Source organism: Sebastes umbrosus, chromosome 10 (genome assembly GCF_015220745.1).
Source record: "Sebastes umbrosus isolate fSebUmb1 chromosome 10, fSebUmb1.pri, whole genome shotgun sequence".
In the NCBI taxonomy this organism is placed as follows: Eukaryota; Metazoa; Chordata; class Actinopteri; order Perciformes; family Sebastidae; genus Sebastes; species Sebastes umbrosus.
Window position 1 is genome coordinate 22,654,642 of NC_051278.1, and position 18,406 is coordinate 22,673,047.

At 37.3% G+C, this 18,406-nt stretch overlaps 1 protein-coding gene across 1 annotated transcript in view; it reads left to right on the forward strand.

Moving 5' to 3' along the window:
- The window catches only part of LOC119495256 (VPS10 domain-containing receptor SorCS1-like), a 62,177-nt gene that overhangs the window by 24,004 nt on the left and 19,767 nt on the right, over window positions 1-18,406 (forward strand). The window contains exons 5-16 of the mRNA XM_037781546.1: window positions 610-683; window positions 6,370-6,434; window positions 6,955-7,073; window positions 7,420-7,509; window positions 8,673-8,852; window positions 11,300-11,446; window positions 14,670-14,772; window positions 15,044-15,120; window positions 15,706-15,797; window positions 15,955-16,062; window positions 16,341-16,458; window positions 16,605-16,738. Of these exons, the coding sequence (XP_037637474.1) occupies window positions 610-683; window positions 6,370-6,434; window positions 6,955-7,073; window positions 7,420-7,509; window positions 8,673-8,852; window positions 11,300-11,446; window positions 14,670-14,772; window positions 15,044-15,120; window positions 15,706-15,797; window positions 15,955-16,062; window positions 16,341-16,458; window positions 16,605-16,738 (1,307 nt within the window). The remainder of the gene's footprint in view (window positions 1-609; window positions 684-6,369; window positions 6,435-6,954; window positions 7,074-7,419; window positions 7,510-8,672; window positions 8,853-11,299; window positions 11,447-14,669; window positions 14,773-15,043; window positions 15,121-15,705; window positions 15,798-15,954; window positions 16,063-16,340; window positions 16,459-16,604; window positions 16,739-18,406) is intronic.

Below are 18,406 nucleotides of genomic sequence, written 5' to 3' on the forward strand. Positions count from 1 at the left end.
GTCTTTTTAAAAGTTTAAAGCTCTTAGATAAGTGAAAATGATGTTGCTTATCCTTGTAAAGCTCCGAGCTTAAGATGCTTGCAGCTCGATCATTATGGCAAGATGACAGGCCTTCTGAATGCTTGGACATAAGTCCAGCTTTGCAGTAAAAAAAGAAGTCTAATGGCTTTATGGAATAAAAAGACTACAATGACAGTTAAATGAGTGATTTTATAACACCAATTAGGCTGATATCCTGCTGAGTTACGAAGGAGACACCATTTGTCTGCCCCCCACCCTCTCCCCCCTTCCCTCTTTTCCCAGGCATCAGAACGAATAATCTTCACTGTTTTAATTTTTTATTTTTTTCTGGCTTCACAGTATCGCTGTATTTTTACAGGAACTGATGGATTTTCTCATCACTGATGCATGTTCAGCAAGTATGCACTCAGTAGCGCAATATTCAAAACAACATCAACACATTGGCGCCACAAAGTCAACAAATCTTGACAGCTGCTTGATAATACAGTTAGACATACATCAGGAAACAATTCTCTTGGATATTCAGACTTGGAACATTATTCTTTATGCTGTAACTCATTTGGTTAATGCATTCCTCTCATTTTTCAGCTCTACGTCTCCGTTGAATTTGGGAGGAGATGGCAGCTTGTGCACGACGCCGTCGTCCCCAACAGATTCTACTGGTGAGATCAATAATCAGTCATTTGCAGAGGGTTTGTCTTTCTGGGAGAGAGATATGCTGCAATATCGCCACATATTTTGATATGCTCCAACAACACTATGAATAATAGACGAGCAACAGAACAATTATACATTAATTAATTAAAATGTATGCATTTTTGGCATTCTGTTCACAGCAGTAGAACAGAAGGGGAAACGCCTTCACTGTACATATTTACATGCAATATGTTCATTTACATGTATATTTTTGCTGAACTTGTTAACAAGTTTTCGCAGATTCTGGATACTGACATGGTAGAAACACGAGTACTGACTCCTACTGCGTTAATATTGCATGTTGCTGATCAGTCAGCAGCTTATTTGCAGTAACATCAACACAAACATGTTATTGCGTCAGATTTGAACTTAGTAACAAGTTGAGTGTCAAGTGTACTTTTAAGAAATATGAAGTTTTAAAGACGCTAAATGCGAGATTGGGAGCCTATTCTATTGCCTCCGCGTGGCTCTCAACATTGCGACAGCTGAGCCGGCAGCTCATAGCTAACGGGGCTAACAGTGAAAACAAAGGCAACACTGCTGACAGAGCAAACAGTGTTAACCTGAAGGGGAACCGGAGGTCGGGTGTTACGCTTCCACGATGGCGCCGTCGGTCGGGATGATAATGGAGTAAGCGTATTAAGTAGCATAAAATGGAAGTACCCAAGTAAAGTGCAAGTACCTTAGAATTGGACTTACGTACAATACTTGAGTAAATTAACTTTCCACTGCTGATTACAGTAAAAATTGAGTAAATGACATGGCATATTTTAATCTCATTGCTTTTATTATTGAATGTCAAACCAAGCTAGGTTTTAAGAGAGGAAGATCTTTTTCTTTTCTTTATCAATTTTAACATTATACACTAAACATCTCGTTTACATATACTGATTAATATTTCATCTGCTGAATGGATGCTGCTCATGAAATATTGAATATTAATGAATTAAATAATACAGCGTTACAAATCGAGTCATACCAAATCACATCAGTTTGTAATGTATTTAGTATGATACCTGATGTATATTACACAGAACCAGCTCTAATGGTGTGTCAGAGAGCTTCTAGGTGTCTTTCAGAGTGCTTTAGTGGTATATTAGCTGCCGGCTGCTGCTACAGGGCTTATGGCCCAGGATAAATGTTTAATTTATAATGGTTTTTATGGTTGTTGGCTCCAGAAGGCCTTTCACACATAGAACTAAAGAAGCAGAACCACCGATTAATCAAGGAGGTTGCAGTGACCTACAGTACATGGTTGTGCAGCTTTTGCATTGGTCTGGGAAAATACAATGACCCAACACATTAACAACAATATTACAGTAAATAAAAATCACATTAGTGAAGCGGTGATGACTAAGTAGACAAAACAAAGGCTAACTCTTGTTTAATGAGGCTGATGTTTTTATCGTCAAAGGGAAGGCAGATGTATGACACATATCTCATGGGGTTGGGGAGTAATCTATAACCTCCACAAGAGTTAGTGACTCTCTACTTATGTATGGTTAGTTATGTTATTTATTCTGTCATGCACATACAAATGTGAAGAAAAACTAATCCGAAATGAAGGACACATTAATAAAAAAGTCTAGCCCCTCAATCATCACATAATGGGCAATAAAACATGATCAATCATCTTCAGTCTCACCTAAATCACGTAACAAACAAAGCCCTTTCTCTTCAGGGAAACAATTAAACTTTTCTCTGTAGCTAATGGTAATGCATCCGAGCCTGTGCACACAGAGATCTTTGACTTTCAGTTCAATTCTGCTTCACATAAGGCTCCACACTGTGAGAGAATATGTTCTTCATTTAGGAGTAAGGAACAATCTGCACTGAGCTTCATAACTATTAAGCTGCAACCTGTTTTGAAAATAAATGAATCATACCAAATAAATATTTTACCTCGCTAACCCAGGGATGTCCATGCAAAACTATCTTTCTAGTGAAATGATGCCCTCTGAGAGCTGCTTACTGCGTTTAAGAGTCTGTATCGGGCTCAGTCTTAAAGCTAGAGTGAAGCTATGCAACTAGAAAAACCTAAGGAATCCATTGGTACATGGCCATATTCACACGGGTCCCTTCACCTCTGACCTCAAGATATGTGAATGATAATGGGTTCTATGGGTACCCATGAGTCTCCCCTTTACAGACATGCCCACTTTATGCTAATCCCATGCCTATTCTAAAAATGGTGTATTTGAATATTTCTGCATACTGGGGTCCCTGAACAGTCTTGGAATTGCATAAAATTGGGTATGACTGGAAAGCTGAGACTCTTGTGGATCCAATGAGCTCAACAGTATCCATGTGTGATGCTGTTAGTCAAATGCAATTCTTGCATAAACCTCTGAATGTCAAAAGTTTTTGATACCAAATAACAGCATGACTTTCTATGGTGTTCCTCAAGGTCTTAATGTGGTATTTTGGAGAAATTTTTGATCATTTTGATCAATTCTCGAGCAGTAAGAAATGGTTAAATTTAGCACCAAATCTGTGTAACAAATTATATCAACACAAAATTTGCTGCAACATCTTATGAGACATAAGCATGGGAATGGCCATCATATATTTCCATCATAATGTTCTAAGCCCTTTTACACTTTCACAATGTCTTTTAAATAATCAATTAATTACTTAATTAATTCATGTTTATTACAGATGTATGACTAGAACAACTTGACACACAGTGCTGCATCTCTCAAATTAATCTTTAGGTGTCCAGCTTTCAGATGGTGTACATCACTTCTATGTGGCATATACTCTTGACCTGCTGTCTCTGCCTAAAGACCCCCGTACCCCACCATAAAAGAGACAAAAACTGGTCTATGGTGGGTCTCTTAGGGTTAAGGCATATTCACAAGTCATCTATAATATTTACAGTTTGAGTCTATATGCTAATTGAGGACAATGGCGTCTGAGATTTCTTTTGCATCATCCTGAAGTTACTAGATGATCAATCAAAAACCTAATTTTTGATGTTCCCATATGCACTTCCTTTTTATCTTCGAGGAAATAAGTCATGCCAGAAAAAATAACCTAAAAACCCCCGCTCCCCACGCCATTAGAGATCAAGTATGAAAGAATTTCTTTCATCACCTCCTGCACTGCTCATCTTATCTGAAAAAAATCTGACAAACATGATTTACAAAAGCATGTTAACAGCCACCCTCGCTAGGCAGACGTGCTGGTATGTGTTAGTTATGGGAGAACACTGTGTAACATTGCAGGGGTTTATTTAAGAGCAAGCTCTGCTGTTCACTGATAGAATTGGATGAAGTATTTGACAGAAAGTCCATTAAAAGAGATGGAGCTGTGAGGCAATTACAGAGTGCTGAGGGAAGCAGGATGGGGGCTTTTTATATTATAGTTCAGACACGGTATGGAAAATGAGAAGAAACCCATCTTCTGTCACAACAGCTGCTATTAATACAACAAGTGGTCACTCCTGTCGCTCTGTACGTCATGAAGAATCTCTATTGGAAGTGAATGAAATGGCTAAGTGCACCTTACCCATAAAGTGCAGTACAGGTCAAATGTCCGTCAGGCCAATATTTATAGATAAGGTTGTTGTATTAACGCTTCTGAGAGACCAGTAAAGATCACATCTGTATTTCCCATACCCTCTTACAAATTCAAAATGAAAATCTAATGTAAGCCACAAATATTACACTTCTGATAACAGAAAAACAGAAACTAGTGCTGCGAGCTAAATGCATTTATAATGTGAACAGTTTTCTCAATTTTCTTTGTTTTTGTTATAATTATTTACACAGCATCACTTTATGAAATATGCCTTGGGATAACAGCAAAATGGTTGATAAAGCGTTTCGCCTCGATGCCTTATTAAGCCACCTGATTCAAAATAAATAACAAGAAAGATAAAATTACAAGACAAATGCTTTGTAACCAAGTGTACTACAGTATATGCACAGGCACTGCATACTGCATAACCATAGCTCCCAACCTACCGTCCCTATAAATCTGAAGGATCACAAGATGATAAAATGGATAAGAAAGCAAAACATACGATTCTGTTTTACAAAAAATAATTACTCTACATTTTCTTTCATTATTAGTAAAATACCAGATACTTTAACCCCTCCAGGACTGGGTTGCACCAGCTATTCATAAATTAAATTAAGTCCTCCCTATAGTAACAGCCTTTTGCAAATGTCAGATATGTCGACCATATTTCATATTACTCTTCAATCTACATGGCTAATACAACGTTAGTTTTATCAGTTAATTCAGTTAGACACGCAGCAGTCACAGCTGGCAGTTAACTACTGTGTGTCCATTTTTAGTAACAGCTAATCTCTACGCACCCCCATTTAAATTTAAATGCATAAATCTCCACTTGCATTATAACTGGGTTAAGTTTGACCCTATGAAGAGCTGCAACCATCTCCTTGAGGTGGAAAGGTTTTTAAAAGGCCTTCTAAAAAATTAAAAAATAAAAAATTATAAAAGAGCTATCCAAGATGGAAAAACATCAGTCTTTGGTTAAATAATTTATATTAAAACTCATGTTTTGAACATGCCATTAGCTGTGATAACGTTTGACAAACAAGAAGGTTGGGAACCACTGACCTAAATATGGGCATGTGATATAATTATTAATGTACACAATATCATCAATAATGCACACAAAGTCATTATTAATGTACACAATGTTAGTATTAGTGCACACATTGTAATTATTAATGCACATGTCATTACTCATGCGCACAATGTCATTATTAATGCACACAATATCATCGTTAATGCACACATTGCAATTATTAATGGACACATTGTCAGTATTAATGCAAACATTTTAATTATTAACGAACACTATGTCATTATTAATGGACACAATATCATTAGTAATGCACACAGTGTTATTATTAATGTACACAAAGTCATTATTAATGCATGCAGTGTTATTATTAATGTATGCAATGTCGTTATTATTAATGTATGCAATGTCATTATTAATGTACACAAAGTCCATATTTATGTACACAATGTCATTATTAATGCAAATATTGCAATTATTAATGCACACAATATCATCATTAATGCAAATATTGCAATTATTAATGGACACATTGTCATTATTAATTTACACAATATCATCATTAATGCACACATTGCAATTATTAATGCACACAATGTCATTATTAATGCACACAATATCATCATTAATGCAAATATTGCAATTATTAATGCACACAATGTCATTATTAATTTACACAATATCATCATTAATGCAAATATTGCAATTATTAATGCACACAATGTCATTATTAATGCACACAATATCATCATTAATGCAAACACTGCTATTATTAATGGACACATTGTAATTATTAATGCCTACATTGTAATTATATATGCACACAATGTCATTATGAATGCACACAATGTCATTATTTATGCACACAATGTCATTATCAATGCACACAATGTCATTATTGATGCACACAATGTCATTATTAATGCACTCAAAGGCATTATTAATGCACACAATGTCATTATTAATGCACACAAAGTCATTATTAATGCACACATAGTAATTATTAATACACACAATGTCATTAATATCATTAACGGACACTTTGCCTGAAGCAGAAACCTAATATTTCCTCCATGTTTGTTATAATGTTACAGGTCCAGACTAGGTTTAGACAAAGAGCAAGGAATGATTCACCTGGAGATCATCGTCTCTGACGGACGTGAGTAATATAATGGTGTTACCTTGGCAACACAGAAATGTAGATTTGTCAACATTTTAAACAGATTTCACATCAAGTTTTGCAACATTTGCTGTAATTCCTAAACCCCAAAAATGAGAGAGAGCTTTTTTCCTTTTTGCTGTACTAAAACTTGCCTCCTCATCTGAATTGGCTGCATAGAGACTCCTCATACGATTAAGCTAATTCATTTTTCAAGGGCCGGGCTGTGACTTGGCTCTTTTTATTGGCCACGGTGCAGAGAGGGGGAACTTCCATAAGGCCTTGTGTGTTAATGCCCTGTCCCTGGGGAGACTGCCTCATTTGGCTGATGCTAACACACTGGGACAGCTCTCTCTCTCTACTTTGTCTATTAGTGAGAATAAGGATTGGCCTCCAAAATTTTGCCTCTATGGCTCACTTAATACCATAAGCACAAGCTAAACCTTGATCGTGGACTTCAGAAGGTTGTTTGTTTTTCTCTTTGTTATATTCTTAGCACTCATTTCTTGCTTACCCACAGGGTCACAGTACATAACTTGTAAACTTCAGAATTGCTCTGATGGAAACAAGGGCAAGCCTTTCCCTGGATTTATCATCCCCAATTCCCTGGTGGTTCAGGATGAATACGTTTTCATCCAGGTGGGTTTTTATTACAAGGTCTGGCTTCATTAAAGGACAATTAAAAGCTGTAAAACCACTGCATTCAATCGCATCTTAATGTACAGTCATGTTTTTCATTAACTAAAAGGGGCCATTATCCTGGGAAAGGATGGCATGAAATTGAAATCACGATGTTTTGTATTATACTACATTTCCACTCTGCCGTAATGCACAATATCCTAATTAGTAGCAAACCCAGCGAGGTTTTTGATGGTGGATTAAATTGTTTGATACATGCTGCTAGCAATCAGTGGGCACAGTGAAGTTTAGGAATATTTACCTGCAATGTGATTGAACTACAAATTGCGCTATATTGCTTTTCCAGGTGCCAGTGGGTGGCCAGTCTGTCCATTATGTGTCTTATAAAAGGAGCGCTTTCTACCCAATGAAGCTTCCCAAGTACACTCTGCCGAAGGTAAGACCGCTGGTGGAAAGGGAGGCAGTGTTTGGCGAGTTGAGCACACGCAGAGGAACAAGCAGCAGAACAAGTGCAGCATTCATATCACTGTGAAACACTTTGTTTACTCCGTCAGGCTGTTTTGGGGTATCATAATGACTTGGTGAGGGTAGATTTTAAGTACTGCTGTTCCCAGTTAGTCATAATGTTTGCTGACAAATCCATTAAATTGTTTTCCCCACATTATTATCCTCCTGAAAATTCATTCAGTTATGCATAATTACATCTTTAGATCTTGTGTTTATTTAAGACCCGTGCATAGTTTTTAATCAGTTGCCCTCTTGCCTGCATCAACAGATATTTACTTTAAAAAATGAAATGTGGAGTTGCACAGTTTCCCCCACAACTCCAAAGGGAACTTTTTGAAGCAGAAAAGTCCATTTGCATTTGCACAAAAACAATGTGCTGCACTGAATCCCATTTGCTAAAAGCACAGCGGGGTGGCTTAGTGGTTTTAGAGACCGTGTCACAACAACAGGAGAGATTTAGTGCCTGCAGTGTGTTGTTTCGATCAGCCTATCCATCCATCCATCCATGTACGGGTCAAAATCTCCTTGAGAAGGACACACATCCGTTACCTCGCCTCATTCTGGAGAAGGGATTTTGTAAAAGTAAATGGAGCATGTCTTCATTTTAGGGCTTCCTCGACCAAAGAAATTCTTTGTTGACTAACACTAATCTATTATTTGATTTAATTGACAGATCTGTGAAACTTAGGAAATTAGTCATTCAGCATTTAAAATAAATCCTGTTATCACTTCTTCTAACCAACCAATATTTTCCATACGGACTGCCTATATAATCTGGGTTCTACCAATATTATAGATTGGATCTTTTTATTTTTTTATATGTGTAAATAAAGAAAGGAAGAAAGAAACAAACCAAAACAACCGATTGGTCGACTAATCGACTAAGGGGGGTAGCCCTGGAGGTTTAATCGCTGCTGATCCGGACTGAATGATGTCCAGAAGTGATGAATCGCTAGCTTCGCTGCTTGAGCTCTGTGGCCACTAAGGGCACATTAATATGCAGATTCACACTTTTTTGTTGAGAGAACTCCATTTAATTCATTCTTAAAACCTTGTGGGCATCCAGAGTACTCATGAATTTCATGTATTTAGGATTTGCAGATAATCAGCACAGATGACAGCCAGGTGGTGGCGGCGATTCAGGACTGGCACCAGAACGACTCCTATAACCTGTACATGTCTGAGTCCAGAGGGCTGTTCTTCACCTTGATGCTGGAGGACGTTGTGAGCAGCGGAGGACCGGAGGGGAACATCATGGTAGACCTCTATGAGGTAGGCAGCGACGGTCATCCTTTTTTACATGTTTCCATGTGATTCAGGCATTCTGGACCAACTCAAATCACTGGCCTGGGTTTAGAACTGCTACAGTTTATAGGACAATGTGTTGTGTTCACTAATGTTTACTATCTAATCAATCGGTTGCCATGCAACATAATAATCAGTGCAATTATACATGCACATTTTTTTTCCATTAAGTGCAATTCTACACTCATGCCTACATATTCTTCTGTATGAGTGCTGGAACAATCCATTTATTCTACATTTAATCAACTAACAAATCAATCAGCAACATTTTTGATAATCTAAGTAATCTAAGTAATTTAAATCACAAATCAAACAACATTTTTTTTAAAATTTTGTTGTTGCTTGATAAATGACTTAAACAATTAATTGATTATCAATATAGTTGCTGCTTTAATTTTCTGTCGGTCGACTAATTGTTGCAGGTCTAAACGAGAGAAGAAACTTGGAAGAGCTGACATTATGTTCTTAGGATTTAATGGACATTTTTAACTATGTTCTGACTAGGGCTGACCCGAATGCTTCGAAGCTTCAAAGCTTTGGCTGTTGCCATGGTAATCGGCCTCCAAATCAGTATTTGAATGCTTCTTTTGTTTTTTGTTTTTAATTATATAATCATATAATTATTATAAATAAAATAATAATGTATAAGTCCCAAAATAGCCCATGAAATAAAGAATAATCCCACATTATTCATATTTAACATTAATTATTATTCGTTATTCTCAGATGAATATCGCTGTTTGTTGTGTGTAGAGATGCAAGTATGTACCAGTAGTGCGACAGCGGCGCTGTTCCAGGTACTGAAACGGGGGAGATAAAGACCGACAGACAGAAGAACTTGTCAGCCTGCTGTGCCGCGCCGTGAGGCTTCGAATACCTTTCAATATTTCTCACCGTAGCTTTGAAGCCCAAAAAATGGTATTCGGGGTAGCCCTAGTTCTGACACTGTAAAATATTGGACACAATATTACGATAACGAATATAATACTCAGTTATACACTTAGCTTTAGTCATCAATCCTCTCACATTCACAATTTAGAGTCTCTAATCCACCTAACTTTCTTGTCTTTAACCATGAAGAAACTTGAAACTGTGTATATAAGAGCACCATACAAATTTAAATTCCTGATTTGGGAGCTTGAACAATAACAAAGAGACTCCGACAAGTAAAGTACCAACAGAAAGCCTAAAACTTTGCTCGGAGTTAATCTCGACTTTCTTCCGTGCTTTCCTTAAGTGTACCCCGCTGTGCTCAGATGTCTTGGATGTCCTCACCATAATGGAACAGATGTTGGTACATTGCATTTCATTCTGCTGCATCTTAGTGTCGCCCTCATATCCGCTTCCTGCCTGCTTTTATTATCTTATTCATGGGACATTATTGCACAAATAAACATTGAGGTTCAGTCTTCAGATAGCGGACCATGTATATACAAGTTTAATGTCACCTAAAGCCAATAGTCACAATGCAGGCGAAATAACAGCATAAGCTTGTGCCCTGAACATGTTGTATCTGTGTTGACAGATGTGCTATGAAGTTCGCAGTGACTGCACATGTATGCATCACTTTAGATTATCCTCATCTGCAGCCAGCAGTAAAAAGCATCACATTGTTACAAACACACACCTAAGATAGCCGTCAGCATTGGTTACTCTCGCTGCTCACTGACCTCCACACACACATATTATGTGTAATGTTTAATATGGAGAACTTATAAGCCGGTTCAGAGAATCGGGATGGAAGGGGAGGTGTCTGACGATAGAGGTTGGATGTCGAGGATTTGCTGCCCGTTCACTGGCCAGCGCCCTCAGCACACTGGGCTTTGAAGGGGAAAAAGAGGACTGAGGGGACCACCAGCGCAGCGGGAAGAGCCTCTACATGGCTGAAGAGAGAACAACCCTGGGTGCGAAGTGGTTTGTTGTTGCCAGCTGGACACAAGAAGGGATCTGATCAGCCTCTGCTGGGTCGCCCGAGGGAGGGAGTATGATGTTGAAACACCCGATGATCCCATGTGTCCAGCAGCATCACAAGATGTTTTTTTTACTCACCTATGTCCAGAAGTATTTATCTGCAATGACCAGCAGAAGACATGAAATGGTGATTCCTCTTTTCACAAAGATGTGTGCTCTTTAAATGGAAGAGAAATGTGAATAGCTGCACATGACAGTCTGCATCTCTGTGCACAGAAGAAGAAATATCTCAGGGCTGCGCCATATGTTGTTTTGATTCAGCAGAGTCCTACAGATGGTTCAAAATAGTGCTCCCTGTCAGAAAAACTATCACTTTAAGACATCTCTTCCTCTCCGATCTAGGCCTTCAGCTTTACTTAAGCCTGAATAATTTACGGTTATTTTTTTTCCCTCCCTTTTTTGTTATTTTTCCCCCTACCGCTCTCCGTCTCTCATGTTCGCAGGTTGCCGGGATTAAAGGGGTGTTCCTGTCAAATAAAGTTGTTGAGAACCAAGTGAAAACTTATATCACATACAACAAGGGGAGAGACTGGCGTCTTCTTCAGGCTCCAACAACCGATCTCCAGGGAAACAAGGTCTATTGTGAACAAGTAAGTGGGACACTGACAAGAGATAGATTCGGTTATTTGGATTTCCATTATGTTCTCAAAAAATACTACACTGGATCATGCCATGCTGTGGTCAAAGAGTGCAAATAAATGCGAATCACATCAACACAGCTCAGAATATGTCAGTAACTGAAGAGACCTTTCGATTGATTTAACATACTGTCACTCACAATTTTGTCCAATTTAAATCTATATTAGGTAAGGTCTGTATGGTAACACTTTTTTATCTTCAATCATCAAAAATATATTATTTTCACAATCAAATCTAAATACAATATAAACAGACATTCAACAATCAAATCAACAATCCCAAAATGTGCTGAAGAAATAAATTAACCAAAATATACCACAACTGAAAAATAAACCCACCCACAAGCTGATAACACAAACAAAAAATCAATCGCCTTAAATTAATGTACTCAAAATAAAACGAACCCCAAAATTAGAAACCAATAATTGAAACTAATAGTACTTAGTATCAACCAAGTAAACTCAAAACCCCAGAAAAATAAAATAAAACCAAATAATTAACTACATAAGAAAAACAAAACTCTTAAACCATCATGAGGAGACAAAAACAAGAGAAACCAAACCCCTGTAATCATACCCTAAATCAAAATCACGGCCCACGACGCCCTGCTCTGCACTGCTCTCATGACCGACGGCGTCATCACGGAAGCGTAGCACCCACCCTCCGGTTCCCCTGAGGCTAATTGTCAGCACTTTCATTGTCACGTCATTGTTTGCAGTGTTAGTGTTGTTAGCTCCGTTAGCTGCAAGCCGCTGGCACGTTGTCGCCATGTTGAGAGCTGTAGAGAGGCAATAGAAATGCTCCCAATCCCGTATTTATTACTGTAGCGTACTGTATACTATCGGTTTAAAAGCCGCTAAGAGGCTGAAATAGGCTCTAAACTGTGTGACTCGTTCCAAAAAGTCCAGATGATTTTACTGTTTATTAAATTAAAGGAATTACAAACAATAACGCTGACTGGAATAACTAAACGTGAAGTGATGGTCAACAGAAAATATCCGAGCCTATCTCACCCTCTTTGTCTGACTCCCGTAGTCACAGTGAACATGTAAAAATAGGTGAAACCACACCCCTGTGTCAATTACCGGAAGTGATGATAACCAAAAGAACGCTTGTAGCCTAAACTAATAATAATAATAATAATAATAATAATAATAATAAACAACAGGCTAAATACACACTTTAGCTCCTACAATTACCTTTAAATTATTTCAACATAAATGTCCTTAATTAATTGTGATAAGTTATTAAATGACCATTGTTCTATTGTTTTTATTATTATTATTATTATTATTATTAGTGTTTCTTTTAATAGTTTACTGAGGATTTTATCATATTATATTGTAATATGCTGCATTGTATAACATATTGTATCACAATTATAGGGATAGGTTTAATGCACTGAAGTGCAGTACAGTAGCACTTCTTTCAACATGTTATTTAATAAATCATTTAATGAATCATGTCAGACAGACCGTTATGTTACCATTCATTATTCAGTACAAGACAGATTTTTGGGGTTTTTATACATTTTAAATGTAAGTTTTGATTCATGGCAGCAAAGAAAAAGCTTTCTATTTTCACATCATCACAGGAGAAGATGGGATAAAAGAAATGGTGACGAAAGTAGGATAAACACAATAATTAAGGAGCACAAAGGTCAGTCAGCAATTAAATAAAATGAAAATGAATACAATCCTATACATAGGACATTCTTTGGCGTTAATATAATCTTAACAGGCACTTTTTATGAGTCCAATTAAGGTCATACGAAAAATTGCATCATCCCAACAGACTTTTAATCTGCTGTGCATACTCTCATTAGATAATATTTTAGCTGTAATATACCAACCATAATAATAATGCAAAATATACATTTTGATGTATTGGGTTTTTGAGTAAACATCAGAAGTCAAAGGTTCCTCCATATTGAGCTTCCATCATAAATTACCCCTACTTTATTCGGTGGAGACTTATATCTATGTAATGTTTGCATTGTGAAAGCTTTTTTAATTCTTTAACATATTTACCACATTGTTCAAATTCTGCGAGACCCGCGATCCTGACTGACTTTACTGTCTTTCAGAGGCTGTAGCAGGTTCAGGCTAAATCTGGGCTTAATAACGCTCCAAAATTAGGCTAAATTTTGGCGAGGAAAAACTGGTGTCCCTTGACCTCTGACCTCAAGATACAGTATATGAATGAAAATGGGTTCTATGGGTACCCACGAGTCTCCTCTTTACAGACATGCACACTTTATGATAATCACATGCAGTTTGGGGCAAAAGCGATGCAGTCTTTTACATGCAGTACAAATGTGTTATTTTTGCCTATTCTAAAAATTATGTGTTTGATTATTTCTGCATACTGGGGTCCATAAACAGTCTTGGAATTACATACATTGGGTATCACTGTAAAGCTGAGACTCTTATGGATCCAATGAGCCCAACTGTATTCATGTGTGATGATGCAGGTCCCCATAGTAGCCATTTCATATAGTGAAATCTCCAAATGTCAAAAGGTTTTGATATGTTTTGATACCAAATCACAGAATGGCCTTTTCTATGGTGTTCCTCAAGGTCTTGGTGTCTTAATGTGGTATTTTGGAGGGATTATTGATCATTTTTTATCAATTCTTGAGTGGTAACAAATGGTTACATTTAGCACCAAATCTATGTAACAAATGATATCAACCCCAGAATTGCTGCAACAAGGTATGAGACATATTAGAGCATGAGAATGGCCATCATATACTTCTATCATAATGTTCTAAACCCTGATACTCTTTCACAATTTGTTAAAATTAATTAATTTAATTCATGTTTATGTCTGATTTATGACTAGAATAACTTGACACATAGTGCTGAGCTGCATCTCAAATTAATCTTCAGGTTCCCAGCTTTCAGATGATGTACACTACTTCTATGTGACATCTACTGTTGACCGGCTATCTCCCCCTAAAGACCCCCTGTACCCCCTTAAAAAAAGACAAAAACAAATCAATTATTGGTCTCAGAGTTAAAATGAAAATTATTCATTTAATGTAAAATAATGTTAGTTTTCTGTCAGTAATTATTATGACACCTATTATTGTACGTGAACCAGCTCTGTATCAAACCTTTCAATTTCACATGTTGACTTCAGCAAACTAATTTCCTTGTGTTTGTTTCGCAGCCTTACTGTTCCTTACATCTACACCTCCACGTGTCAGAGAATCCTTACACCTCGGGAAACATTGTCAGCAAAGATTCCGCTCCAGGAATTATAATAGCGTCAGGTGAGGAGATTATTTGATTTGCACGTCCATACTGTTGTTTGTTCTTAATGATGGTTGTCGATAGTATCCCTCAGCACTCAGATCTGTTCTTTAGCTCTCTTCCCAGTGCTGTCTTTCTCAGCCGACAACAAACTGAAATGAAATCAATCTTTCCTGCACATCTATTCCATGTTACATCAGTGGAAAGAAGAACAAAAACATGCTTTTGTCCTGTCTGAATGAATATTCAATACTGTACTGAAAATAGTGCTGTTCTACCTTTTGTATTCAGGTGTGGCTGGACCTGAGCTGACCAGTAATAATGTCAGTATTTTCATCACATCTGATGCTGGAAACAGCTGGAGAGAGGTACAGTATGATAACTGTAGACTGGTACCTGCATTTCTGCACCAATACTCGTTGTACACATTACTTTGCTGAACTTCTTAAAAGCTTATGTGATAGCTGTGTTGTCTTTCCCCTGAACTTTCCCTCAATATAATACAGAACAAAATGAAATAAATACAACTTTAGTCAGGCATTATCTGAATAAAGAATAGGAATATGACTGATCCAACTTTCACTTCTCACTTTTCAGTTCTTGGTGTTACAGACACAATTGCAAAGAAATAAAGAATTGAGGTTTTGACACCCAGCCTTGTGAAGACATGTGCATCTCTGATCTGTAAAACAAATAAACCAGAAAGGAGCGTACAGATTTTTTTTTGCCATCGGCTTAAGACAACAAAAATCAGCAAAGAGAGCAACACTTGCTTGACGCCTTTGTTTATTCACACAACTGAGACACTCTTGTGTAAAGAACAGTTGTGGTTTCAACTTGTTTTGTGTGTAGGTGGAAGCGTGCATGTTCCTTATGTTGTCATCTGTGCGCACTTTGTGTAGACTTAGAATTTTTCCTCTGGTGTTATAAAGCGCAGCTGGTCTTGTCTGCAGGTTTTCCAGGAAGAGTACAGCGTGTTTTTCCTGAATCAAGGAGGATCTCTGGTGGCCATCCGACACACACCTCTGCCAATTAGGCACATTTGGTAAGGCTCTCTAAGGGTGTAACACATCTTTTTTAGAGACTATACTCAATCTTCAAAACAGGGACTGAGGCTGCTTTTCTGCTGAGGATTTTCTTACAGAACTCAACTCTATTTGTGGCTGGTCTGTCTGTGATCCAACCATTGTTCTCTCCCTCAGGCTGAGTTTTGATGAGGGCAGAAACTGGGACAAATATAGCTTCACCTCCTCTCCTCTCTATGTTGATGGGGTGCTGGGGGAGCCTGGAGAGGACACCCTTATAATGACGTAAGATATGAAGGAACCAAAAAGAGCTCATGTGTTAATTATTGCACTGGGTAATTATGTATTACTCCAATGAAAAGTTAGAGGTGTACATAAATCTATTTAATGTGGTTTTGAACGGGTTTCATAAGCCAAGTTGTAGAGGGGTTTCTCAACCCACAGAGGAATATGGATTAAATTCAGTGTACTGAAATTACCCAAAAGTTTAGTTAGCTTTTTTTTTTTTATCTGTCCCATATACCAAATGTTTTTGACCTTGTATTTCTGGCTTGTTTGTGCAGAATATTTGGTCATTTCAGTCATCGATCCGAGTGGCAACTTGTCAAAATTGACTTCCGGTCCATTTTCCAACAACGATGCACATCTGAAGATTACATGACATGGCAGTTACACAATGAGGTAAGAGGATCTTGCTGCTACTCGCTGATCAAACCCAAGTGAATCTCTTTGATTCAGTCACACAATAAAAGCAAGATGGTACAAGACAAAAAAAAAAAAAAGGAAAAAGGACCTCTGAAATGTTAATGATGCATTATTCATCACAGGGCGAAGTGTGTATCATGGGAATGAAGAGAATCTTCCAAAAACTGAAAGCAAACGTTCGTTGTGTCAAGGCCAGAAATCAGTATATTTCCCAGATGTCAGACTCCTGCCCATGCACAGAGGCAGATTTTGAGTGGTGAGTTCCCTGCTCTGCAGCTCCTCTTCTCACTTCATTAAATCCAATGCACAACCCTTTATTAATCTCCAGAGGCAGAGTCTGTGAAGCAAACAACAAGAGGAGTGTTTGGAGAGTTATATTTTATGATTTACAACTTGTTATTGTTATTTCTGTTATATTTCTATTGACTGATGATGTTAGTTAGTACTATGATTTAAAAACATGCCATCAGTTGTTTTAGCAACTAAGGTATGAATAATAATAACCCTTAGGTATAAATCTTTTTTTTTTTAAGGTTGTTTGTTATCAGTTTCCCACTCACCTTCATAACTTTTATATTTCACAAAAACGGTTTTGCAGTATTGCCACTTTAAGCAGCAGGGCAGAACAAACTTCTCTTCAAGCAGCAAATTCATATCAAACTTGTTTTTTAATTTATAAAATTTTGCATCAGCCTCCTCCGTTTCTCATGCCTTGTCAAATATTTTTCCAGCCTAACTTTTATGTATGTAACTATAATACGAGACATACCAAATGGTGACACCTCCCAATGTTTTGCACTGGGCTCTGTCAGTTCTCCATTAGATATAAGGCGACTCAACTATAGAACAGTTATATTCAAATTGCATTTCAGTCTACCTCACTCAATAATTTCAAATATAGGCTTATGAACCAAACTATAAAAACTGATCATCATATCATATCTGACTATAATCGACCCTTTGCATATGATGTCTATTGAGGTGAGATTCCCTCTGTAAGCCTTGAGGTTGTTTTTTTTTAATCTCACCTGCACAACTTGCTTCTTTTCTTTTGTTGTTGTGTTTCTGCTCCTTTGTTTTATTGTGCAAATAAGTACATCAAATAAATTAATAAATCCAGATCGAATTCCAGAAACCCTCACAGGTACTTTATTTAGCAAAAGAAAATATGCATAAATCATAACAAACTCAAGCCCAACAGGCAACAACAGCTGTCAGTGTGTCAGTGTGCTGACTTGACTATGACTTGCCCCAAACTGAATGTGATTATCATAAAGTGGGCATGTCTCTAAAGGGGAGACTCGTGGGTACCCATAGAACCCATTTTCATTCACATGTATTCATGTCAGAGGTCAAGGGACCCCTTTGAAAATGGCCATGCCAGTTTTTAAGTTAAGTTAAGTTTGGAGCATTATTTAGCCTCCTTCCCAACAAGCTGGTATAATATTATTGGTACCACTGGATTATGATATGATGCCAATATATTTTCACTGCAACCTAAAAATCGCAAATTGCGTTAATGCGTTAAAGGAATTAATGGCATTAAAACGAATGTGCGTGTTATTATCACGTTAACTTTGACAGCCCTAATATAAATATATAAAAGAAATCAGATTTTGATATATACAGTGTTACAACATAGCAAATATGTGCAAAATGACTGGTCTTTATTGCAATGAACTGTGTTCTGTGTTCACACATAAACTACTACAATTTGCATGGAATATTCATTTGGACCACATCATTTTATAAAACAGTAACATATAATCATGATCACATCATCACAACACAATTTAACTGACAGAAGATGACTGAAAATATTGACCTTAACAGTCAAACATGTGATAGCAGTACATTTCTACATCTTTCTACTTATATCAAGGGCGCTTGAATATATTTGCATAATTAATAAAACTAACGCCTC